Source organism: Mustela putorius, unplaced genomic scaffold (genome assembly GCF_011764305.1).
Source record: "Mustela putorius furo isolate JIRA1106 unplaced genomic scaffold, ASM1176430v1.1 tig00000578_pilon_pilon_pilon, whole genome shotgun sequence".
Lineage (NCBI taxonomy): Eukaryota > Metazoa > Chordata > Mammalia > Carnivora > Mustelidae > Mustela > Mustela putorius.
Window position 1 is genome coordinate 2973587 of NW_025421422.1, and position 27401 is coordinate 3000987.

The following is a 27401-nucleotide window of genomic DNA, read 5'->3' on the forward strand; positions in this document are numbered from 1 at the left end:
CAAACTGATTGTTTAACAGTACTACATAATATGTGTAGTAAAGAGATGACATTCTGAAGTTGGAAGTGCTTGGAATTCCAAATTTATGATATTCCTATCATCAGGTAACTAACACTACTCAAGGGAGTACAAACAAAATGAGAATGGCAAACATTCAAAGATAAAGTTGAATCAAATGTGGACTTATGCAGAAACAATGAAGAGAATCATTCTGATATGCATAGGGCAATCATGAAAAACATATAAACAGCTGCTGTAGTATTTATAAAAATCCTTGCAGAGTCAAATAAAATTCCATCACTTGCAACCTACTCAGTTTTTCATTTTCCTTTAATAAGAACGTGTGAGAAAAATCAGTTACTCACCAAGCATTAGGAGGAGAATAAGCATGTGAAAACTTAATTTCACCATCTTTGGGGCCAATTACTGTCCGGATTTCAGCTGGCATTTGAAGCTTATCCTCCAGCCAAACTAGGATTCCTCACCATGTTGTAAAAACATGCTCAGAGTTTGTCTTTCCCTCCGTTATTCTCACTGCCTGAAATGGCCTCCTCATCTCCATCTGGGAAAAATCAGCCCACCAAGTCTAGGTGAAATGCCACTCTACCAGGCAGACTCTCTTGGTCTATGAACTTCTATCCCAAACTCCAAATCCTTCCCCTTCTTTTACCAACTCAGCTGTGACATCTCTTTTTATGGACTCTCGCTGGTGATTACTAAACACACACCGCTCCACAGTTCAGGTATTTTTGCACTGGCCTCACCCTTCCTTCCACAGCAAATGTATTTTATTTATATCTGCATCTCCAACAGCTTTAGTAAATGCTTAATCACTTAGTTCATTTAAAAGAAATTTGGGCTTTAAAATTATTCTTATCTTTCAAATGATGAGCATATATCACTGGGGCGCCTGGGTGGTTCAGTGGGTTAAGCCTCTGCCTTCAGCTTGTGTCATGATCCCAGGGTCCTGGGATCAAGCCCTGCACTGGGCTCTCTGTGCAGCAGGGAGCCTGCTTCCTACCCCCTCTCTGCCTGTTTTTGCCTATGTGTGATCTCTGTCAAATAAATAGATAAAAATCTTTAAAAAATAAAATAAAATGAAAGTATATATCATTGAAACAATCTCTGAAATGGCTACAGAATCCATTAAGAAATTCTAAACATTTTAAACACTGAACAACTATCTGGTCCTACTTACCCAAATTTTGTACATTTTTATATCAGTGTTTAAAACTCATTCATGATGAGATTATATAAACTTTGTGCCAATTAATCTTTCCTGATAAGCAATATAAGTGTTGCTTATGTAATAACATAGTCAATGACCTATAACTGAAGATCCTTCCTTCCTTTAACTGGTATCTCTCTTTTTTTTTTTTTTAAAGATTTTATTTATTTATTTATATGACAGAGAGAGGCAGAGAGGCAGGTGGGGGGCGGGGGCAGCAGGCTCCCTGCTGATCAGAGAGCCCGATGCTGGGCTCTATCCCAGGACCTTGGGATCATGACCTGACCCAAAGGCAGAGGCTAAACTCACTGCACCACCCAGGTGCCCCTTGACTGGTATCTCTTAAAGTTAGAATTTTTCTGTTTAAATTTTTCAGAGATGAAGAAATTGAGTTACTTTCTCCACATTTTTATCCTCTTTTAATCTTCTGTCAGCAGAATAGTCTACAGATTTATAATTTAAATTATATAAATGTATAATTTAAAAATTAGCTTTAGGAATTTTACATTCTTGTTCATTCTTAAGTCTGTACAATGCAATGCAAAGATCTGTTATGTATCCACTTTAAAAAATAAAACAGTTCTGTTCAAATTAACACAGACAATTTACCCACAGTTACACTTATTTACTGAATACACTGGTTTCCATAATAACCCAGTTCTTCTAAATTGTTTGTTTCGTGACCACCATAAAAGGGATAGCATTTATATGGTTCATTAAAATTTCTCAAGAACCATAGCTGTCATCAGAAATAATTAGAACAGAGACAAGTACATCCTGATATGATTTACTTACCAGTGAGGTCTATTTCATATTTGTGTAAACCTACATAGACCATTTACTTTTCTGAGACATTATTTGATCTTTATTGATAATACTCATTAATTTTTCTTCCCTTACTCTTGGTCCTTTTGTATCCACTACTCTGACCTAGAACTGGCCCTCCCTTGAAATTATGAAGTATGTGAAGTTTGTGGCCAATATCCTCTATTTTCACTCTCAACTGTCCTCCTAAATCACAGACTCCTTGTTAGAAGGAGGAGGAGGGTCAATATTCTCCAGACCAAGAAGGCACTTTAAGACCAAAAACCAAAGCAAACCACCCCATAGGTGTAGAAAGAGTTTTATTCAGGGCAACTTACTGACAGGGGGCATCTGGCAGATGGATGATCCAGGTGGTAGACAACCATTCTCTGCCCCAGCCTCCACCGCATTCTCTGCCCTGTTCAGACCTTAAGCCATAGCTTTTATAAAGCTAGGGCACAGAGGTGAAGTCCCAGGGGAGTTATCTCAAGTGGCACATCTATTCACCAGAGGACCTCTACTAGTTGTCTAAAGTGGAGTCTCTGTGTGCCACTTTAAAAGAAGATCTGAACAAGCCTTCCTACATTCCAGTCAAGGCATACATGAACTTCCAGGGGCCTGGAACAGGGAGCAATGAGGCAGGTCATTGCACTGGCAGGAATAAGATGGAGGGCCAAAGATGGAGTCAGTGTTTCAGAACTCCTAGCCCCCTTAATGCTGCTTCTTGGCTACACATGGTCCCCATCAAAGTGACCCCATCCTCCACCACAACGCAGGCCTCTCAGTGACTAAGGAAGGTCCTCGTGACTCAAGAATCTCTCCCTACCAGCTATGACAAGAGGGTATTTATACATATTTCAGGGGAGGAGAATGGAAGCATGGGTGAGCCTGGTGATGGGTAATAAGGAGAACACATTTTGCAACGAGCACTGGATGTTATATGCAAACAATGAATCATGGAACACTACATCAAAAACTAATGAAGTACTGTGTGGTGACTAATGTAACATTTTTTTTTTTAAAGGTCTTTATACCATTCCTGAATGTCTTGCTAAGCAACAGCAAAACTAACAAATTGCAGGATGCATGGGTGGCTTAGTTGGTTAAGCAGCTGCCTTCAGCTCAGGTCATGATCCCAGGGTCCTGGGATCGAGTCCCACATCGGGCTCCTTACTCAGCAGGGAGTCTACTTCTCCCTCTGTCTGCCTCTCCCCCTGCTTGTGCTCTCTCTCTGTCTCTCTCTCTCTCTGACAAATAAATTAAAGTATTTTTTAAAAAGCTATTAAACAGCAAACAAATGCTACTATCATATTTGCATTTTACTCTAGCTTTTTAAAGCATGAGCACAAAGGACAATCTTAGGAAAATAAGTCACAGAAGAGGTATCTGAAAGCAAAAGATTTCTTGTGTCTTTGAACTATATCATCCATGTAAGTGGTTTCTTTTTTTTTTTTTTCTTACAAATAAGACCAACCCTATTCCAAATTACTAGAGAAGTAGAAGCAATACACTCCAGTAGATATGGTCTCTCCTTGGAATACCCAGATTTAAGCCAGCCTCAGAATAGCTACATGATTCTGAGGGGGCCAGTTTACCCTTCCAGTTGGTGCTCTGCTTCCTAATCTGTAATCTAAGTGCCCCTTAAGGTGCTTTCATTTCTAAAAATGTCTTAGTCTCAGTATCATAAATACTGTCTAGCAAGAGCCTAAGCTAAAGCCAAAGAAGTTGTTTAAAATAAGTAATGTTTGTGTCACTATAAAAATAATATTTGTATCAATTAATATGTAACTAATTAATATTAAAATAAATCCCACATTCTTTGGTCATTTCTTCTCAAAGGCAATCACATACACTCCCTAAGGATATGCAATTCTACCTTCATATGAGCCACTGCTATTAGTTTCTTCTGCCGTAGTCTTTTACTGTGTGTATATATTTGAACAAGCTATTTTTTAAAATACCAAGCCAGATATACCAAAGCAAAGACAGAGACGAGAAAACTATAGTGTTATTTATCAAATTACTCAAATGTTTTCAATTCCTTTGGCCGTGCATCCTCAAATATATCTAACTCTCGGTCATCAACAGCATAATAAATACCTCACTTATCAAAAGGTCACTGATTTAACCACCTCAACTATTTAAAACACAGCCTAAAGCCAGAAAGTCTGAAAACAAAAAACAAAAAACCTCTATGCCAACAAAATAGAAAGCCACGGTTCATACTCTATAAAGTTCACACACTCATAAGAGAAACCTTCATTCACAGTACTTACTTTCATCTTAATCACAGTAAGACTCAGTTAGCTGGGTTTCCTAACCACCACAGACAGGAAACAGATACACACAACAGAACTGCAAGAGGTAGGCACATGACAGCAGCATTACTTTGGGCAACATAGAAAGAAAGAAAAACACTGTACAAAGAAGATATAAAAGTATTTTAAAAGAAACAAAGAGCACTCGGGTAATTCAGTATAGGAGCAAATAATTCTATACTCCTTAAAAGCTTCAGTATTTGCTATATTATAGCAAAGTAGAATAATTCATGTCTGTGATTAATATCCTAAGTAACCAAGAGAAGTTTAAATCACACTTAGTACCTTCTGTTTAAGAAGGCAGAAAATGTGTTAACATATTTTAGAAAATTTCACATCAAAAAATGATTGAAATTTAACAATGGCTGGCAGTTAATGAATTAAGTTTGAGTTAACAAGAAATTCACAAGAACACCATAGACAAATTAAATATTACTGTAGTAATTTTTCATGGGAACCGTAGTGACTTTGAAATTAATTCATAATTAATCCCCCAAACACATTTTAGTATTAATTTCAATATTTATCAGCACCATTCCTAACCCCCAAGTATTAATTGAACCATACTAAATTTCCATTTCTTTAGGTAAAAGATGATCAAACATCAGCAATTTCACACAGTTCAACCTAAAATCTTTACCAAAATTAAGTAAAACAAAGTGGTTTGCATTTTATCTATTCTTTCTCAAGCCCACCCTCTATTGGAAAAAAACTATTTATTAAAGTAATGAAGACCCAAAACTCAATCAAAATGAATATGAGTCCACAATCACTCATTATGACATCTTCTCTCTACTCTTCAAAAACAACAATCTTATTTATGCCTGATAATCTCAATTCCACAAACACAACTCCAAAAAGATCTCCTAAGTCTGGGCTTAAACACTATAGTTTTTCACAGATACCACAACTGAGCGTAATCCTGAAATGTGTGCATGTATACTTGCTGTGCTCATTTATAAATGTTAAAAATATAAAATATGCTTAACAACTGATTGTCAGAGAAGTGAAGTAGTGATCCAGATAAATATAATGGACACTCACAGTTTTTAGTTACATAAAACAAGTTGGCATTCGGTCTGTTTTCAGATTCAAAATGTTGTTTTTTGATTTTCCTTAAAACAAACACACACATTGGACAAACTAAAATAAAAAATCATTTGTCAATGGAAAAGAAACCCATTATCTAATCTAGTCAGTGTTGGTATGACAATATGGGATACAACAAAGTTATCCCAGAGTGTGCAACCAAGTTTCCTTATGAGTTTCTTCCTTCCTTACCCCCAGCTATTATCTTTCTAGGTTCAAGTGTATGTATATTGCATGTCGAGAGAGTACATACCCAAACACAGTGAGTCCCCACAATGACCTCTAGGCTCCCAATTCTACTTTGACCCTATTCTAAATGTTAACTGCTCTCTAACAGAATTGCCTCAAAATCTGTGCCTCTACAAGTCTCAGTCCCTGACATGATAGAAATCCAAAATATTAAAGCCCACAATTAAATAATGCTAGAAATATGGGTGCATTCATGAATGGACATTTACTTACATAATCAGAAATAAGCTAGAGAAATTTATTTCAGTCCTTTAAAAATCCAAACTGAGGAGCGCCTGGGTGGCTCAGTGGGTTAAGCCTCTGCCTTCGGCTCAGGTCATGATCTCAGGGTCCTGGGGATCGAGCCCCGCATCGGGCTCTCTTCTCAGTGGGGAGACTGTTTCACCCTCTCTCTCTGCCTGCCTCTCTGCCTACTTGTGACCTCTCTCTCTCTGTGTCAAATAGATAAACAAATAAAAATCTTTAAAAAATAAAAAATGAAAGTCCAAACTAAGAGACATCTACCAGCAAAAAGCTGATGGGCAGCTTTGACAATTGCCATCAAGCCAATTTCGTGTACATTTTCTAGAATGCTAAATTTATTACAAAGAAGATATAAGCCAAAGGACACAATTTTCTGGTTTTTCTTAAAATATATGCTAAAAGCACAGACTACTCAAAACAATGAAGACAACATTCTAACACAATAAATAACAAAGGACTCAATCAAATGAGAATACTCCTTTTAGCTACAAAAAACAAAAAGGGAAGGGGGCACTAACAAGAAAGTTCAGGACAAAAGATTCATGTAAATCCTGAAAATGTCAGTTAAATGATATAATTTTTATAGCTTTCAAAAACACTACAGGGTTTTAACATATCAATAAAAGCAAATTTTAAAGCTGAGACATACATTGTTATTAATATTTTAATGAATTCACTGTGGAAGCAAAAGCTGACAGAGCCGGCCACGACTTCAGGTTTTTTCTTGCTTCCACAGTGTTTTCCACAGCATGTCATCACTGTAACTGACTGGCAAAATGAAGGTGGCTGCTGGCGCCCTTTTTTGAGGTTGGGCCAATTAAACTGTAGCCTCTCACACCAGCAATGTTTACTGGCTAGCTCCTGAACACTAAAGGTGCCAAATCAGATTTTCTCATTGCTGACTTCCTTCACTTCTTATCAAGTCTATCAACCATTCCCAGCTTCTCGAATGTTCCTGGAAGTAGTTTTCTATAGATGACCATTCCTTACCAATCTTACAGAATCAAAAATATTTCAGGTTAAAGGAAACAAAGATTTACTCCAGGGGTTTTACAACCTTGGTGTTGCTGTACTGATGTGTTACAAATAACTGTTAGTCCCCCCCCCTTTTTTCTCAATCAAGGGGAAGTTCATATAATACAAAATTAACCATTTTAAACTATACGATACCACTACACTCAGTACATTCACAATATTGTGCAACACTACCTCATCACTTGGACTTTATTTTTAATAGGTGCATAGTTAAGAATACCCCTTTAACAAATCACCCTCACTCATAGTCCATATGGTGTTCTAAGAGGGTGAGAAATGGGTAGAGATAAACTTGCAAGTTGGGCATCTCCAGTAACTGGCAAGTCGAAGAATCTTGCCAACTGGTTGAAGATCATTGACCAGGGGCGCCTCGGTAGCTCAGTGCGTTAAGCCTCTGCCTTCGGCTCAGGTCATGGTCTCAGGGTCCTGGGATCAAGTGCAGCATCAGAGCCTCTGCTCAGCAGGGAGCCTGCTTCCCCCTCTCTCTTTGTCTGCCTCTCTGCCTACTTGTGATCTCTCTCTCTGTGTCAAAAAAAATATTTAAAATCTTAAAAGAAGAAGAAGAAGATCGTTGACCATCTTGTCCAATAAACACATTACATTTTTTCAAAGATTCACTCATTCAATTCCTACTCTGTGCCTATGCCTTCGAAAACTTACACAGGTAGAGACAGACACACTGACAGTTATAGTACAGGGCTATGACTGTAGCCCATACAAGTATAGTCAAAGGAGGGTGCGGCCAACTATGCACAGCAATGATAGAAGGATTCACTAAGAAGAAGAAGACTGAGTTAGCTCTTAAGGGTAGGACCAGTGGCAAAAGGAAGGCAAGTTAAGGAGAGGACAAGGAAAAGGTACTCTAGGCCAAGGAAAGAGTAAATGCAAAAGCACAGGCGCCTGGTGAGCCACGGCCAGCTTCACTGTAGGATAGAGTCATACTCACAGGAAAAACCTGGTAAGCACATTTTATGTGTGAGGCACTCCTTGTACACATTTACATTGTATCCTCTAAGCCACACAAAGAGCTAGGTGCCATTCACCTTTCAGTAGAGAGGACATGAGAAGCACAGAGAGGGTAAGTAATGGCTATACAGTTACTAAGCCAGCTGAGCTATAATTCAAACACAGGCAGTCTAGCTGCAGAGCCTATCTCTTCATCACTATACAATCTACACCACATTTTTCTTTTTTCTTCTTCTAATAAAACCAACCACCTAAGGCAAGATCTTTTATGATGGAAACTAGAGTACCCCACAGCACACTGAAGGTGAACAAATGATTGACATGAACAATGAGTGGGCACCACTGCAAATCCCTGTTGGCCTGTGAACAAATGAGGGCACGAATGGCAAGCCATGCTGAAAGATCAGTAAAAGTTAATTTATTTCTTATTCTTTCAAATTAAAAAATACATTAAAACAGACGTTCTCATATTTTCCCCATATCCCAGTCATTTTCTTGCACAGGCCCTAACCCAAGGTGTGCTTACCTACTTTGAAGACCTCTATGAGACAACGGAGAGACACAGCAGGATTTGAAGGAGGTGAATAATGTGAACAGATTGAGGGGAGCGGGTTAACAATTACTCTAAAAGGAGTAAGAAGAAAAAAACAGAGGGGAAAAGGAGGCCAGAAAAAGGAAAATCATTAGGATGCCATTTGCAATAGATCCAGCAAGTGATAATGAGGTGCTAACCTGTAACAGTGGGGAGTCAGATGTGAAAGATTAAATGACATGCCCAAGGACACAAGGCATGGGAAGTGCCAGAACTAAAACCTGGGTCCCTAGGTTGCACTGATCTGGGAATAGTATAGAGAACGGATTTGCAGAAAGACCTTTATCATGAAATTTGTGAGACTTCTCTTTATAATTACTTTTGTCCACAATGTCTGATTATTTTTTTGTCAAATTTTATACTATTAATAGAAGCTGTGGTCCAAAATTAATAGTATCATAATAACTAGCATAGTATAGCATTCAGGCAGATAAGTACATAATTTAGTGAAGTTAAAATTTAGACTTAGCTTTCTAATCCAGAAACAAAATACTGTGCCATAGAGAAAGTATAGGGATTTGAAATACACTCTTTTTTTTTAACATTCTTTTTTCAAGACACAAATTTACAGGATGGAATCCTTACAAGTGATCTTCCAAACAAGTTCTTTAAATGAAGCTCCATCAGAGAAGTCACTTAAGAAGCTAGATTCACGTTATATTAATGTGACAAGTATAAGAAGATAAATACATCATATGATTCTCAAATGACATAATTAATGTAGCTTATATGGCATATTCCTATTAATGATCTTTTATTATGTGTGAACAGTAAAATAACATTAGATAAGCAATGAAAAAAATCCAATCAGCAGCAGCTTTGCTCAGGTTTTGACTGCAGTCTTATTTACACAATGTTATCTGATACTAATCCTTGGATTTTAAAGAGCATACTTCAGAATTGTAAACAAACATGTTTCTATGAGATAAGCATTTTAATTACTATCATTTCTGCAAGACAAGATAAAAATAATGTGCTACATGATAGCTTCTTAATGTGTAAACAGGGGAAAGTATATTTTGCCAGGCCAATAAGGTTACATTAATAAAAGGATAGTGACCCTGAATCAGGAGTCTGGTCCATGAATTCTGGTAGTGTGCCTTAACAATGACTGCCATAGACATCTTGTGGAAAGTAGGACTGTCCCCTTCCTAATATTCTCTACAAAAGACCAGAATTCAGTGCCAATATAATCTGGAGCTCTTTAATAATCCACCACAGTATAATATCTATGAGTCAACTGAAATTTTTGAATTTTTTTACATTTAAACTTCTGACTACTTCTTAGAATATGAAAGTCTAAAAATACAAATTTTACAAAGTAATAGTTCTTATTTACTTTTATACCAAATACTGATTGAGAGGGGTGCTCAGATGGCTGAGTCAGTTGGGGGTCCAACTCTTGATTTTGGCTCAGGTCATGATCTCAGAGTTCTGAGATCAAGCCCCATATAGGGCTTCGTGCTGGCCGTGGAGCCTGCTTAAGATTCCCTCTTTCTCTCTTCTAAAAAAAACTTACTGAGCAACTATATTATCCTTGGCACCAAAAAAACAAAAACAAAAACAAAAAACCATGAAAATGGTTGCTGAACTCAAGGAGCCTGAAGTATAGTTGAGAGATTAGATACATACACAGAGATTTTTTTTTAAAAGGTTGCTAACAACCCAAAAGACAGCCTAAAAGAACATAGATTCTAAATGCTCCAAGAATTTAAAGATAGATAAAATGATCATGTTTCTTCAAGAAGGAGAGGGAAAAAGAAAATCTTGGTGCCAGTATCCAGAAATGCAGGAGCAAAACTATGGCAGACCTTATATTTTGAGATCGCCTCAGCAGAAGGCTTTACCTTTCTTGGATAGATTCCCAAGTACAATGGTGAAAAACATGCATCTTGAGGTAAACAAGGGCTGGTCCAATCCTAGCTCTCTCCCTGCCACACTGTGTGACTCTAGGTAAGTCACATCACCTCTCTAAACCTGTTTCCTTATCTGTAAAATGCAACTGTAACACCTACCACCTCCCTAGATATGAGTTAAATGAATGTATATAGAACAAGCAGAGATGCCTACTAGCACAGCACAGGTGCTTTAAAAATGGTAGCTTTAACAATGCATGATATTAAATGCCATTCTTACCACCATGCGACTACACCCAATCTTACCTTCTAGGGCAATTACAGAGCTCTTGGTGGGAGGATTGGGAAGACTGGGTCCTAAACTCCTCACTAATTCTGAGGTGGAAAGTGATTAATCATGTTGTGGTGGTTTCTTTGCGAAAAAGTTAGGGGACCTTGACTGAATACTTCAGAGTGCACATCTTGAATTTTAGTATTTAGTTTAACTCAGCAAGTAAGCAAAGAGGACTAAGAAGCTGTACCCCAGCTGCATGCTCAGAAACAAAGAAACCTAGAACCTATGGTCATTCTCTTATAGTTAGCCCAGATTTTATAAAAGCCAGCACTGGTGGCTGACAGGACCCCGTGACAGCAAGTTACCAAGCAATCCTAGTCATAAAGCCCAGCTACAGGCAAATGCTACCTGGGGCAGCCAGCATTCTATAGATGTTCGTCCTAGCTTTGTTAAAATCCCATCAATGCAGCATCACTTTTCATCTGTAGTGTAAATGCTTTTTATGAAACAGTTTGGCAAAACACATGGCATGTGACTGTTCCACTACAAATGTGTTAGCAGACCCAGCCAGACCCAGCCAGAAACGATGGCAATGATCCAGTCATGAGCGTATTCTCTCAAGAATAAGAAAATAAACCTAATCTTTGTAAAGACTTACTGGTGCCCGACCGGTTTTGAACACTGAGTATCATCCAAGGAAGCTTCCATTTCCAATGTAGAAGAAGCAAGAATTGTTCTCAAGCCACCACCAAATAATCATACAGTATTTGATGGCTCAGCTTATTTTTTAATCTTCCACGAACTATGAAAAATTCTATCTGGATCTTTATAACATGACAGTTTGGGATTATGAATACAGTGAATAAACACAACCTTCTGGTATAGCAATTTAAGCATCACAGAGTGAGTAAATACTGCAGAGTGAATCCTAACACTTGAAACAGAATCTTCCAGAGTCCAGAAATCCACCTGACTGCCAAGAATAATACTTCCGTGGTTCAAGCAATACCAGTACCCAGAGGGGTTTCCACAGACATAACTACATGAGTTACTGCATATTGGGTAAAATAGAAAAAACAGACATTTATGAATGTATAGTTTGCAGACATCTTAAAAGTACCCATAAATATGCAATTTACAAACCTAGAAGAAAGGGGGGAGCACTTTAGGAATACACAGTATCTATTTAAATTGCTTAATTACACAGTTCCTTCTATGGTTTTCCTTAATGCGACTCCTAATTTTTGCTGGGGATTGGAGCGGGGATCTCTTAACTAAAGCAAATCAAACCAATCTCACCGAAAGAAGCTCTATGATGAGAACAAATATAAAAGGGATTCGGACTTCAGAATGAGGTAAGAAATGACTTAGTGTCAGAGATCAAAACTGTATTAATTAGATATCAAAGAAAACCTTTCAATTTAGGCTATCCTAAAGAAAGGTTGTTAGATTCTCTAGCAACAGAGCAAATGCACAATATGTGAGAATCATTTCACACACGATTCCTATTTCAACTCTGATGTAAAACACCGTATCACACATGCCACAAAGAAAGAGTCAGTTTAGCTAGTTCAAGTAAAACACCAGGCAGCTGCTAACGGAGACAGGTCAAGGCTGGGGAGGAGCATAGCACATTCAGTTCGCTGTGTTTTCCTTCAGAAGAATGTCAATAAAAACCATAGCCAAATGAGGTATTTGAAGGGGGGGTGGGGGGGAGAGTCCTGCTATGCACTGAACCACTGGGTTCACCTAGCAGCGCCAGTCAGACAAGTTAGCAAAAGGGAGCCCTAGCCAAACCTTCAGCCGCCAACAACTTGAAGAAAGCTGTCTTTCTCCCTGAGCGTCCTGGAGTAGGGACCAGTCCCACATTTAGAAACGTTATTTCTGGGACCAATAGCAATTTATTTTGATAGAACCACTGGATTTTTTTTTCCTTGAGTTCTCAACAAAGGAGCCATATTAGGAAATAATCTCGCAAAAAGCAATGTGCCTCCTCCCCCTCTTCCCCACGATCGATGCACACACGCCCGTGCACGCGGACACGCACAGACACACACCCGTGCACAATGGCCGGCGCGCGCACTCGCGCCGGCCCACGCGGCTGCCCGGGAGCCCCGCAGGCAGAAGGCCCCGCTCGGCCCCAGGCGCTGGGGCTGGAGGCCCCGAGGCCCGGCTGCCCGGGAACCAGCTGCTGGGCGATTGTGCTGGGGATGCTCGCCCCCCAGCGGGGCCCTTGGGAAGCAGCTGCCAGCGGCTCGCAACCTATTAACCCCTTGGGGAAGTAGGTGCTACAACACCCACCTGCAGGGACACTGGAATGTGTCGGGGTGCAACCCCAAATGGCCCCCCAGAGACAGGGCGCCACCGAGTCCTTGGACTCTGGCAGCACTTGGCTGGGTCCTGCAAAGCTAACCGTGTCGCTGGCTTCATGGGGCTTCTAAAGCACACGGGTGTTCCTGAGCTGTCACCCCTGAGAGTCCAGGCACATGAAGAAGGGAAAAACTTAAGAGGGCAGTGGACGCAGACTTGACTTAGTAACTCGTCCCTGAGGGACTGGCGCCAAGTCCCTAAAGGGACAGAGCTGCTTGTCCGGCCAGCCCAGCGAACTACGGAAGGGATGGAGGGACCCGAGGGCAACCGCCCCCAGTCACCCTTCCCTGTGTCGGGCATCAGGGCCCCGTCCCCACTCCAGGACACTTACCTTCTTCCGGGGCTGCCATTTCATCATATTTGTACAGCCGATACGTGGAACATCAAGATGCTGGCTGGGGGCTGGGGGCAGATGCAGGGCAGCAGCGACTGCAAGTCATGCTGCCTCCCTCCCACCCCCTAATTCTTTCCCATATTCACTGCGAAGGGAAAATGCCCAGGAGAGTCCAGTCTTTTCGCCTTCAGTTCAATGAAAAGTAACCCCACACCACGAACACACTTCCCACCGGGCTAGGAAGTCCCAGCAGCAACCAGCGTACTCCAGCGAGAGCGGGGCATTTTCCCGCCCCCCCACCGAGCCAGCGCCTGCAAAAGGAGCCTGCGGCAGGGGGTCTCCAAGCCGGCTGCAGAGACCCTCCCTCAGAGAAGAGACTCAGGACGAGAGCTGATGCAGAAACCGAGCCGGGCTCCTGCCATCCAAACCCCTTTTGGCGAATTCTCCTCTTCTCAAAAAAAGATTAGACAAGCAATCAAACCCTCACGCGCAGCCTGGAGCAATTCCCAAAATTCTGGGTGTATTTCTCGTTTGTAAAATTTAGCAAAGAAAATTCCAAAGATCTGTAATCAGAGCTTCTTTACGCTGTTTTTTTTTTTTCTTCCTTCTTGGCTAACTTGGGAGAAGGATCTGCCCTTCCCGAAATGCCTACCTTCCCTGAACACTGTAAATAGGAAAACTTGGTTTGTGTGTTTAGATTTTTTTTTTTTTTTTTAATTCCCAAGAACCTTAGTGGGGAAAGGCTGGAAGGAAATCCTGCAAGAACCCAACTCCACAGCTCAGTCTGCACTAATGACTTCCTTCCCTTCAGTGTGAGCACCGCCTGCCCAGCTCCAGCCACACAGAGCAAACGGTTTCTGGGTCTTAGTGCCACGACATCTGCTCCAAAGCAAAAAGTAAGCATACAGTTTGAGAGGCACCTAACAACTCCTAAGAAATCAGAGCCAGGAGAGACCTACAAATTCAGGAAACCATTTCAAAAGATGTATTTGAATTTGAGAGTCACATGAAGAGAAAAAAGGAATTGAAAAGGGACTCCATGGGGCACCTGGGTGGCTCAGTGGGTTAAGCCTCTGCCTTCAGCTCAGGTCATGATCCCAGAGTCCAGGGATGGAGCCCACATGGGCTCCCTGCTCAGCGGGGAGCCTGCCCCCCCCCCCCCCGGCCCCGCCTGCCTCTCTGCCTACTTGTGATCTCTTTCTCTCTGTCAAATAAATAAATAAAATTTTTTTTAAAAAAGGGACTCCAGACCAAAAGGCTACAAAATCTCAATGTGTGATCTGAAGACAAAAGATTTTAGAAATCTTAAAAGATTTTTGAAAAATTAATCAAGAATAAACTCTGCTTCTCTAAACCTAGCACTAATTTTATTATTATAAACTACTGCTATGGAGATTGTTTAATTCGTCTTCTGTAAAATGATTCCATCTTATTTAAATGATTCCATCTTATTGGAGATACTTCTCCAAACACGAGATACTATGTAATTCCACTATTATTTGTCATCCAACATGTCTATCAACTCCTATCCCACCACGAGGCTATTTTGATAGATGGGAATATAATGGGTGGTGTAAGCTACCAGAATACTAATGTACCTAATAATAAGTAACTGATGTACTATGAGTCCAGGCTCCAACAATGTTTAACTTATTACTCTGCAAGTTCTAGCTGCATTGACAGGATTGGTTGATGTGGGTCATTTTATGCAAATTGAACACTAACTATACCTGATTACAAATGTTATTAAAATACCTAAAACAGGTACCTGAAACATTACTTTTGAGATATTTTCCAAGCCAAAGTGTCTGAAATCCAATGGTGAAAGCACTATCTTTTTTTGGTAATAATATTAACCATTAGAGCTGAATGAATAGGTACTACTTCATAAACCACTACTGTCTGGCAGGACCTATGCCTACATTCATTATCTCAAGCCCTGCAAGGAAGGTCTTACTGTTTCATGTGCCAGATGAGGATGCTGAGATTCAGAGGGGTCAGGTGCTCAACCAAGACCACAACACATGGAAGGTGGTAGGGCTGGTATTCAGACCCACAGTATCATGACTCCAGAGCCTATGACCCTTTCATGACGTGCATCACAGCTACCTTTCATTCCAGTAAAACTACAAAGTGCCTATGGCTTAACCACCTATTATTTGCCAGCCTTTGTTCCAGGCACTAGAAATATGAGTAAGAGGCTGTCCCTGCTCTTGAAATTATATACAGTAAATACCAGTAAATAACACCAGTAATAATAATACCAGTAAATAACACCAACACTCTATTTATGTTCTGACATATCCAAATGATTCCACACAGCTTAACCTGGATATCCTACTAGCATGGAAAGTTCAGTAAATTGCAAACCAAATTCAGCAATCTACCCCAAAATCAGTTTCTCTTCTCAACTTTCCTTTATCTGTCCATAGCTCTGCCGTTTTTCCAGGATAAAAAACCTTCACATCATTCCTTATGTTAAGGAATTCCTCTATCATTCCTCTATCACCATGTTCTATCGCTTCTTAGGCACCACTTTCAAATTTCTGCTGCTAACATCTGAGGCCAGGGTGTCACGAAACAAACATGTATTAAGTGCTAGCTAGGTACAAAGTAACATTTGGGACAGAAAGTTCTAAGAAGACCCTAGGCTACAAGAAATTACAAAGAAGTTAGGACAAAACAGAAAATCTACCTATAAAAAGACAAGCAGGCATTGCCTCAGTCAGTTAAGCAACAAAGGAGTTACATAGTCAGTAGGTGTTCCCAAAGTGAGAAGAAATCACTGTAAACGGTGAGGGGATGAATGATGAAAGAGTCAAAGTCAATTCTATTCCATAAAAGTAAAAGGTACTTTGGCAAGGTCTGTCGCAACCAAATGGTAGGGAACATTATAAGGCAGAGAAATTTGGACTATATCCTATAGAACGCAGGGCACTGAAGGTGTTCATAGTAGGCAAAGGGCATAAGTGAAGCAGCATTTTATTTTTTACATTGTAATACATGTATGTAAATTGTGTATTGGACATTACTATTAATTTCCCAGTCATCTAGTTCCATTTTTTAAAATTTTAATTCCAATGTAGGTAACATACAGTGTTATATTAATTTCGGGTGAGCAATAGGGGGATTGAGCACTTCCATACACATCAGCTGGTGCTCATCACGAAAAGTGCCCTCCTTAATCCCCATGCCAATTTCACCCATCCCCCCTACCTACCTCCCCTCTGGTAACCCTCAGTCTGTTCTCTACAGTTAAGAGTCTGTTTCTTAGCTTGTCTCTCTCTCTTCTTTTTTTCCTTTGTTCATTTGCTTTGTTACTTAAATTCCACACATGAGTGAAATCATATGGTATTTGTCTTACTCTGACTTATTTCACTTAGTATTATAGTCTCTAGCTCCATCCATGTTGTTGCAAATGGCAAGATTTCATTCTTTTTTATGGCTAAGTAATATTCCATTATAGCAATATAGATATATACCACATCTTGATCCATTCATCTATCCATGGACACTTGGACTGCTTCCATAATTTGGCTACTGTAAATAATGCTGCTATATAAACCCAGGGGTGCATGTATCCCTTTGAATTAGTGGGTTTTTTTTTCATTTTTTAGGTAAAGCAGCATTTTTAAGCACTATGATATGTAATAAAATATTAACTTTATAATATTAATATTATAAGGCTATTTTTTATAAACCTTTAGATTTTTTTAAACTATGTAAACTATGAATATGCTTACAAGGACCGTTTGACAGATATCAAAGCTAAACTTCCGAGGGGTTAAGTAACTTGCTCAATGCCACACAGCAAGTCAATGGCAATGAAAGGGGTAGAGCCCAAGGCTTATAAATCAATGACTGGGTGATGAAAGCAGAAATCTACAGTTGCTTAGGGGTGAAGAGAAAAGTTTCTATTTTCTACTCTGTCTCTGATTTACTGGTATAACAAAAATTTTCAGAAGGGCAGGGCAAGTGACATGAGTAAGTGACACACAGGGATAAGACACAAGGGAACTGTGAGTATTGTAAAGCTGAAGATACATGAGTAATGTAAAAGAGGTAGCTGAGACATAACTTTTCTCAATTGATATCATGCAGGAGTATCAGTCTAACACTGCCAAAAACTCTAAATTTTCATGAGAAGCTAAAAATCTCCTGTATTTAACTGTTTGCTTGAAAATTTTAAAGCATCCTAACAGGCCAAACAAAACATGCCTGTAGGTCTGAATTCCATCTGCATGGAATAATTTGTGACTGCTGACTTACGCCACTCAAGGCCTCACTTTCCCATATGCAAATTAAGGGACCTACATGGTTCCTAATCTGGGGAGGGGGTGGTTTCTGAAGGCATCTGTGAATCCATATGCATACCACCATGCATGGTCTATGGACTGAAGAGTAATCTCCCATACCCAGACCATGTTGGACTTTATAAAAGACAAAGTTCCTCAAACTAGGGGAGAGCAGGGGTCTGAGAACAGTGAGCTGTATCAGGAAAGAAGACAGAGAAAATATATTTTTCCTTTTTTATTCTTTTTTTTTTAAGATTTTATTAATTTATTTGAAAGACAGTGTGGGAGTGCTCTAGTTGGGGGGGGGAGGCTGAGGGAGAGGAAGAAGCAGGCTCCCCTGTGAGCAGAGAGCCCCACAGAGGAATCCCAGGACCCTGAGATCATGACCTAAGCTGAAGGCAGATGTCCAACCGTGTCACCCAGGTACCCCTATATTTGTGTTTCTATGGAAAGACAGATTCAATCGAAAACTTTGAAGTGATCCGAGATTTTAAACTCATTTTCAGTCATTTCAGTGTATTTCCTTTGGCTCACTTATTTGTATGGCATTTCTTCCCCTGCTGTATGGTGAGTATTTCAGGTTTCATCCAATAGGTATCACTCAAAAGAGGACCATTAAATACCAGTTCTATCTTAAATCACCTTACTTATTTTATGTCTTTATTTTGCTCAATCCAAATTGAATTGGTAATTATATCTGAAATATTTATAGAATTATTATTATACCAATATACTTTCTCCATTAGTAATTTTTTATATAAAATTACCAAGCTAACACAGTTCAAAATGTCATAATTTAGCTTGCTATTTCAAAAAGATCCAGTATCAAACAGCAAGAACACAGTTTCTCAGATCCACAGCTACTAAAAGGCATTTTTCACAATTGCTTTATTTTTTAACAGAGCACTTCACAAATCACTTCTCTACAAGCAGATATTGTAAAACAGTTTATTAAAATAGTATTTTCCTCAATAACTACTTGCCTATTCAAATCTGAACAAAAGCAAGAAAGAGGAAATGAATAAAGAAAACATACCTTTTTTCATTGTTGTAAATTTTCTTAAGATTTCTTTAGGAATGATATGTCTGTCTTTGATCACAGGGTAAATGCCTGAAAAAGCTAGCCTCATACTTATTTACATTTATTGTGTTTATAAGTAGAATATTCAACTCAATGTGAAACAGTATTTGGAAAATATATTAATTTTCCTAAAGACCAAATTATTCTCAATTATCAAGTATTTAAAGAGGTGTTAGGAAATAAAGGGACAAAAGTAGAAGGATATTTGAGATAAAAAAATTTTTTACCTCATTAGTGATATTTCACACAATTGGTTGCTTTCAGAATATGAAGGCCTTGCTTTGCAAAAGAAAGAAAACTAATATAACTTGTTACAGTAAGAATTCTGCCCCAACAGCCAAGCTGATGCAGGACCATCGTCCTAATCCTCAGGAGGGAATTGTTCCATAACATCCAGAAAGGACCCCCCTAACCTTAACCACCTCACTTCTTTCCACTATCAGGCAGTGTCAGGGAAAAAAAGCCCCACCCTTTAAATCCAAAACACATGGACTCACGAACTCATTATATACAAGGGACTGTACTAGACAGTGTGGAAGAAGACAAAAAAGCATCACATGATGTTTGCCCTTGAGGAGACAGCAGTCTGGTGGAGGCTGAAGAAGAAGACAGGTAGACAACTAATAAAAATAACAACAATGATAGCAACTAACTAACATTTACTGATCTCACTATTTGTCTGAGTCTTCAGAGCCCAAGCTCTTAGTGCAAGCTAGGTGCTAAAAGAATGGACTAACTAATGGTATATTCTCTCATTAAGACTATGGAAGCCCTAATGAGCAATTAATTCTGACTGTGGTAAATGAGAAAGGTTTGCAGGAGAGGTGACACAGTATCCTTTCAACAAGCAGAGAAAGGGTTTGGGGAAGAGTGTTTCAGATTGAAGAAACAGAGCATGAGCCAAAACATGGAAGTATGAAATCTGGGTCACATTAGTAAGTCATCCAATAGATCTTAGACCTAATGTGGGGCAAGGTGTGATGGAGTTAAGGTTAGAAGACTGTCAGTGATATTATCTTACAATGATATTATCTTAACAATAATGCCTATCATTTATTGAGTCTGTTAAAGTATTTTATATATTTTATTTCATTGATTCTTCCTAACACCCTCATGGGGAGGAACTACTAGCATGCCCATTTTTCAGAAGAGGAAATTAAGCCTAAGGGTGAAGTAAATTCTCAAATTATCATGGGCAGAAAGTGGTCAAAAGGAAATTTAACTCCAATTCTAAAGCCTTGTTCTTAACTTCTGACTTCAAACATAATGATGAGCGGCACAGGGTTTTAATCAAGATATTGGCAAACACATTAGATTTTTATGCTGGAAGTACTGTGAGCAACAGAAAGAATGGGAGAACCATAAAGATAGGAAGGCCAAATAAGTTTCTGTTGCAACAGCTCAATAGGAGAGAAGAGGCCTTGATTTAGAGCAGCAGAAACAGAAAAGGGGCCTTCTTAAGAGATATTTCCCAAGTCAAACAGATTCTAAGAACCTGTTACACGAAAGGGACAGAAAGAGTAGGATCTCAAAATGTTTCATCATCTTTTAAGAAAAGAGACACAGAGGTGTGCCTGGGTGGCTCAGTGGGTTAAGCCTCTGCCTTCAGCTCAGGTCATGATCTCAGGGTCCTAGGATCGAGCCCTGCATTGGGCTCTCTGCTCAGTAGTGAGTCTGCTTCCCTTCCTCTCTCTCCGCCTGCCTCTCTACCTACTTGTGATCTCTGTCTGTAAAATAAATAAAATCTTTAAAAAAAAAAAGCTTAGAAACAAACCTAAAAAGAAGCATATTTAATTTATAAGTAATTTAATTATCTTAAAAACAAACCTTGAGGGGCACCTGGGTGGCTCAGTGAGTTAAAGCCTCTGCCTTCGGCTCAGGTCAGGGTCCTGGGATCAAGCCCCACATCAGGCTCTCTGCTCTGCAGGGAGCCTGCTTCCTCCTCTCTCTCTCTCTGCCTGCCTCTCTGCCTACTTGTGGTCTCTGTCAAGTAAATAAATAAAATCTTTAAAAAAAAAAAAAAAACCCTTGAAAGAAGCATATTTAATCTACAAGTGACTTAACTATCTGCCAGAACAAAGTTCAATACTCTTTGAAGGAAGACAACAAAATCTAGCACTTAATGAAAAAGCCCAGCATTCGTTTTCCAATGATACTTACTAAAGGACACAGATGCTAACCTGGAAATACTCTGTTATCTCTTTCACAAGCAGTTAATCTTCCTTCATAAGGATACTATGACTGTGTTACAAATTTTCTCATATAAATATGATCAATAAACTATACTATTTAGGGCTATAATCTTATTACTTCTTTCTATCAGGGAGCCATAGCCACAGAGCATATGTAATTTTGTTGTTACATAATTTATCAATCTAGAAGAAATTTTAGCATATGTTATCTTCAGCTAAAGTTTATAGAATTTCTCTGAAGTAAATTAAGTGGTCAGATATTTGAACCAGAATATGCACCCCTGGACTTATTAACCTTCCAAAAGAAATCCTGAGTGTATAAGTGTAGTAATTGTGTGTGTGTTTATATATAAGTTTTTCTTTCTTTTTTTTTTTTTTAAGATTTTATTTATTTATTTGACAGACAGAGACCACAAGTAAGCAGAGAGGCAGGCAGAGAGAGAGGAGGAAGCAGGCTCCCTGCCAAGCAGAGAGCCCGATGCGGGGCTCGATCCCAGGACGCTGGGATCATGACCTGAGCCGAAGGCAGAGGCTTTAACCCACTGAGCCACCCAGGCGCCCCATATATAAGTTTTTCTTAAAAAAAAAAAAAAAAAAAAGATGCTTGAAATTGGGACTCGTGTGTGTGTGTGTGTGTGTGTGTGTGTGTGTGTATGTGTGTGTGTGTTTAAAGATTTTATTTATTTATTGACAGACAGAGATCACAAGTAGGCAGAGAGGCAGGCGGGGGGGTGGGGAGAGAAGCAGGCTCCCCACTGAGCAGAAACCCTGATTTGGGGCTTGATCCCAGGACTCTGGGATCATGACCTGAGCCGAAGGCAGAGGCTTTAACCCACTGAGCCACCCAGGCATCCCTTATTTGTGTGTTTTAACCAAAAGAGGCTATATTCCTCTGGCTATGGTTAAAAATATATATATATATGTATAGGGAAAAGGAATCTCTTTTCAACCCTAGAACAGGAAATAGGCTATGAGAAAAGAAAGAAATATTATTCTTAAGGTCCATTTGGAGGCCCTCTAATAACCTATTTAACTTTATAGTTATGAATTTATAAGCAACCAAATAAATTACATTCACAAAACTGACACTTCTTTATGGTGTTTGTTGAACTGCCCAATATCTGTATTCCCATTCTGTTTGAGGGGAAATTCTCCATTGGCTATGTCTTTTTTCTTTTTTTTTTCTTTTTTTTCTTTTTTTTTAATTTCAAAGAGAAAAAGAGAAAGAGTGAGGAGAGGGGCAGAGGGAGAGAAAGAATCCTGAAGCAGACTCCCCATTGAGTGGGAAGCCTGACAGTGGGGAGCCCGACATAGGGCTCTATCCCAGGACCCTGAGATCATGACCAGAGCTGAAACCAAGAGTCGGCTGCTTAACTGACTCAGCTACCTAGGTACTTCTCCATTAGCTAAGTCTTGATGAATGTAGGAAATATCTTTCATGACAGAAACCAAAAAGGTCAGATGATTACTCTACCCCACCACCCTGTAGCTAGAATAAAGACCCATACCTAGGTTCAATTCTTTGCCAGAGCTTTGAATGTAAAGCAAGTGACACAGGAATAGTCACACAAAGAGAATTTACTCCAGCAGTAGCCACAGCCACATCCAGTTACCATGTCATTAGTGCCAGCAGAGCTCATCATGGCCTCCATCATCCAGCTCCATCAATGGCAGTTCCAGCTCTGGCACCCAGGGCTACTGTGGCACCCTTATGGTTAAGCTACAGGTACCTTCTGATTTACACAGTTGCAATTACTTTCTGTTACTTGCAACTAAGAACCTTGGCTGACTCTCACAGAGACATCTGATTTTGTTTATATTGAAACATAAATGTTTCTTTTACATGAACCAATATGTATAAGGTGGAACATTTTAAGGCCCAGTCTTCTGCCCTCTTGTCTACCTATAATTACTCCCTCAGAGATGTGAGCCACTCATAAGCCTCTAAATACCATCTCTTAATTGATGGCACCCATATTTATGCCTCAAATACCTCTCTCTCTACTGACTTGTAGAAATGACTGCCAACTCAACATTTCCACTAAGAAGTACAACAGACATCTTAGACTTATATATAGCCTAAACATCACTCTTGATTTTCCCCCCAAGAATCTGGTCCTTTTTTGTATTTTATCTCGATTAATGACATCTCTATTCACCCAGGAGCTCAGTCCAAAAGCTTTACAGTTACCTTGATTCCTCTCCTTGACTTGTCCTCAACATCTAACTAACAAGTCCTCAACTTTCTATCTACAAATTCTTATCCAAATTCTGCCACTTCGTGTTACCTCTACCACGTCTTCTTTATGCCACCTGGACTACTACAATAGCTTCCACTTTGCTTCCTGTGATTTGGTCTCTCCGTGTAGCCTGAATGATTTTTTTTTTAAGATTTTATTTATTTATTTTTTATTTTTTTTAAAGATTTTATTCATTTACTTGACAAAGATCACAAGTAGGCAGAGAGGCAGAGAAAGCGAGAGATAGAGAGAGAGAGGGAAGCAGGCTCACCGCTGAGCCCGATGTGGGGCTCGATCCCAGGACCCTGAGATCATGACCTGAGCCGAAGGCAGAGGTTTAACCCACTGAGCCACCCAGGCACCCCAGATTTTATTTATTTATTTGAAAGAGAATGTACAAGCAGGAGGAGGGACAGAGGCACAAGCAGACTCCTGCTGAGTGGAGAGCCCCACACAGGGCTCGATCCCAGGATCCTGGGATCTTGACCTGAGCCAAAAGCAGGTGCCTAACCAAATGAGCCACCCAGGTGCCTCTAGAATGATCGTAAATCAGATTATGCACATACGGGGGTGGGGGTGGTGGTGGATGGCTGGCTCAGTCAGCAGAGCATACAACTCTTGATCTTGGGGTTTTAAGTTTGAGCCCCACTTTGGTGCAGAGATTACTTAAATTTATATCTTAAAGTGGGGGGCACCTTTCACAAAGGGAAAAAAATAGTTAAACGTCCCATTCTTTTTTAAGATTGTATTTATTTATTTGAGAGAGAGAGAGTGAAGAGAGCATGAGAGAGGAGAAGGTCAGAGGGAGAAGCAGACTCCCCATGGAGCAGGAAGCCCAATACAGGACTCAATCCCGGGACTCCAGGATCATGACCTAAGCCAAAGGCAGTCGCTTAACCAACTGAGCCACCCAGATGCCCAAATGTCCCCTCTTGATCTCAGCTCAGGTCTTGGTCCCAGAGTCATGAATGAGTTCAAGCCCCACACTGGGCTCCATGATGGATGTGAAGCCTACCAAAAACAAATTAATTTATTTAAATAAATTAAAATAAAATAAGATTAAAAATACAGATCCCTTAAGGCCTCCCTTTGCACAAAGAATAAGATACAAAGCCTTTACCGTGGCCTACAAGGCCCTAAATGATCTGGCTTCTACCTTTCACCCTCATCTCTTGCCATATTTCCCCTCTACTGAGCCGCAGCCAGACCTGCCTTCTTATGCTTCTTTCATGACCTTGGTGGTTGCAATTCTATCTGCCTGGAATTCTCTTCCTCCAGAATAGGTATTTCCTTCTCAATATTCAATTCTCCTTTCAAACAGCAAGCCCTCAAGAAGGCCTCCTCACCAAAATTAATGCCCCTCCCCACATTTACTATATAGTCTATTACTTTGTTTTCTTCAACCCACATGTTATAATTTGAAACTGTATTATTTATTCATTTGATATGTGTGTCACCCAACAGATTTTAATGTCTATGGAATGGTATCTGGATTGTTCACCACTATAAAAGTCCAATACTTAGGAGAGTTCCCAACACATGCTAGGTCTTCATTAAATGACTGTTGAATAAATGAGTCAATTTAATGTCAGTTACATGGTAAGATAAAACACATATAATTTCCTTTGCTGTAAAATTTTCAGCATGGAACTTACTCATTTATCAAGGAGTACTTGTAAAATCCCTCAGTTCTAAAAGGATTTCAGACTCAAAAAGGGGCCATTTCCCTGAAGTGAGCACTACACCTGGCCTAAGTCTAAAGATGTTCAATTATGAGAAATACAAGCTTCTGAAAATAATTATTCTGAAAAATCATTTTTTTGTCCAATTTTTTTTTTATTGAAGGAATTTCAATACTATCACTTTCTATTTTCATTTGTATGAGGGAAAATCTCACATTACCCAAAAATGGATGGATAAAATGATCTTTAGATAGTTTAATAAATAAATTAAAAACACTCTGAAATCCTTAGATGAAGTACGAATCACTTGTCAAAAGTACAATCTCATTTGTCAAAACATGAAAATGAAAAAAGAGAAGACACAGCAATAACAGGCTCAGAGCTGCCAAACTGACAGGCTGTCTTAAGTAAGAGTCAAAACATTCATATGCTAATTTTTAAAAGCGCTGTCTATCTGGCCACCCATATAAAAACAGGAAAGGGCTTTTTCTTCTTATTTCAGAAGGATATGAATGGGTCAGACGGTGGACATTCTGATTACCAAATTAAGCAACAGAATTAAGGTCCAAAAGAAATTTCTATTTTTCTGAATGTAAGATAGCAACTAACTGACCTGCATAGTAAGGAATTCAGAAGATCCAATCACTACAAAAACTTATCAATTACACCAGTGAGCACAATAACTAGCAGTCATCTGCATATGGAATACAATGCGGAAGATCACTCCTCCTGTGAGCAGCTGGAGTTTGTTTTGTATTGTAAATGGCAAAAATTGAATAGCAAAAAAACACAGAAACAAGGGTAAAGATTTAGCTAAAATGTACAAATATTTTTAATTATTTTCTTTTCTCATTTAATACCTTACAGGGTTGTCTTAGTCACATTTCTCCTAACCATTCCTCCCTCTTGTAATACCAATAATTCTAAACAAAAGAGCATCTCCTTGAAATGTTCCCTTTATTAGTTTGACGAATTCACCATCGAATGCACACTTTCATGAGTCACCCACTTCCTGAGATGTGGAATACAGCCTAGCAATAAAGCTAAAGCTTTGCTCAAATATGATTTGGTAAGATTGCTGATGTGTTCGGATTCAGATATTTTGCTGCAAAAAATGAGAGTGACCACATTTGTGTGATTACATTTGATTGTATGATTACATTTATGTGAAATGTCCAGAACAGGAAAATCTACAGAGACAGAAAGTAGATTAGGACTGCTAGGGTCTGAGGAGTGAGGGGGGGTGGTGGGTATATGAGGAGTGGCTGCTAATGGATACCGGGTTTCTTTAAGGTGAGATGAAAATGTTCTAGAATTGGATAGTGGCTGCACAATTTTGAGAATATATGAAAAAAATAGCTGAATTGTACACTTTTTTAAAAGGGTGAATTTTATGGTAGGTGAATTATATTGTAATAAAACTATTATTTAAAAAAGTGGTCAGCTTTCTCCAATTCACAAAGAAATTAATACATAATTCTCTGTACTTAAAACTTTTCTATCACAAATTTTTTAAGTCTTTGGCATGAGCTACCTTTTGTCTTCTAGCACCAGACAAAAAATAAATAAATAATTAGCAAATGAATGTTAGCATGAAAACCTGAAAAAACAAATCAACATTCCTAGTTGAACAGGCTACTTTATTCCAGACATGTGCTGATGATACAAATTTATTATAAGTACATGTCACAGAAACATTTTCTAATTATCACTGTCCATATGCATTTCAAAGATATAATAAAAGATGTCACTATTTCATAGTATTCTACCAAGAACACCATGGCTGTATATGATGTCTTCTTCTTCTTCTTCTTCTTTTTTTTTTTTAAGATTTTTATTTATTTATTTGACAGACAGAGATCCCAAGTAGGCAGAGAGACAGGCAGAGAGAGAGGAAGGGAAGCAGGCTCCCCGCTGAGCAGAGAGCCCCTTTCGGGGCTCAATCCCAGGACCCTGGGATCATGACTTGAGCTGAAGGCAGAGGCTTTAACCCACTGAGCCACCCAGGCACCCCCATTAGAACCACTGAAACAGAACAAAGCTAATAGGCCAAATAAAGTTGAAACTAATCTTTATAACAAATATGCTAGCCTAACATTTCTCATCCGTGACTACAAACTCTTACAAAAAAAACCTTCACACAAACCTTTCCTAACCCCACAGAAAAAGCAAATGGAAAGGCTATTTCTGATAATCCTCACCAATTTTAACACCACTGCTTCAAAGATAAAATTTTAAAATTCCAATCCTAAAACACAGGGACTATACTAAGTATCAAAATCTGTTCCAACTTTAAAAGAAATCTAAAAACAAAACAAAACAAATAAACCTCTGTTTCCTGAAGCACCGTCATATCTTAACAACAAATAATTTATAATCCACTTTTCTGAAAATCCAAAACTCATGCTGTCCATAGAAATTTCTAGCTTCCTATAGTTAAACTTATATAGATGAGTTTTAAATTTTTATAATAACCAAATCAAATACCATCATACTGCTTTCATAATTGCTTTTAAAAAGTATGCTTTATTTTAAAATTAATGCACTTTTATT

The 27401-nt window shown here is 39.1% G+C and overlaps 1 protein-coding gene across 4 annotated transcripts in view; it reads right to left on the reverse strand.

The window, feature by feature from the left end:
• The window catches only part of TTC28 (tetratricopeptide repeat domain 28), a 641796-nt gene that overhangs the window by 408667 nt on the left and 205728 nt on the right, over positions 1–27401 (reverse strand). Inside the window, exon 1 of one of the 4 annotated variants that reach the window (XM_013063444.2) lies at positions 13356–14406. The exons of 2 other annotated variants lie outside the window; for them this stretch is intronic. In XM_013063444.2, the coding sequence (XP_012918898.1) occupies positions 13356–13382 (27 nt within the window). In that variant the 5' untranslated portion in view covers positions 13383–14406. Of the gene's footprint in view, positions 1–2370; positions 3165–13355; positions 14407–27401 lie in introns of those variants that run through there. One more of the 4 variants, XM_013063443.2, reaches the window with a different exon arrangement.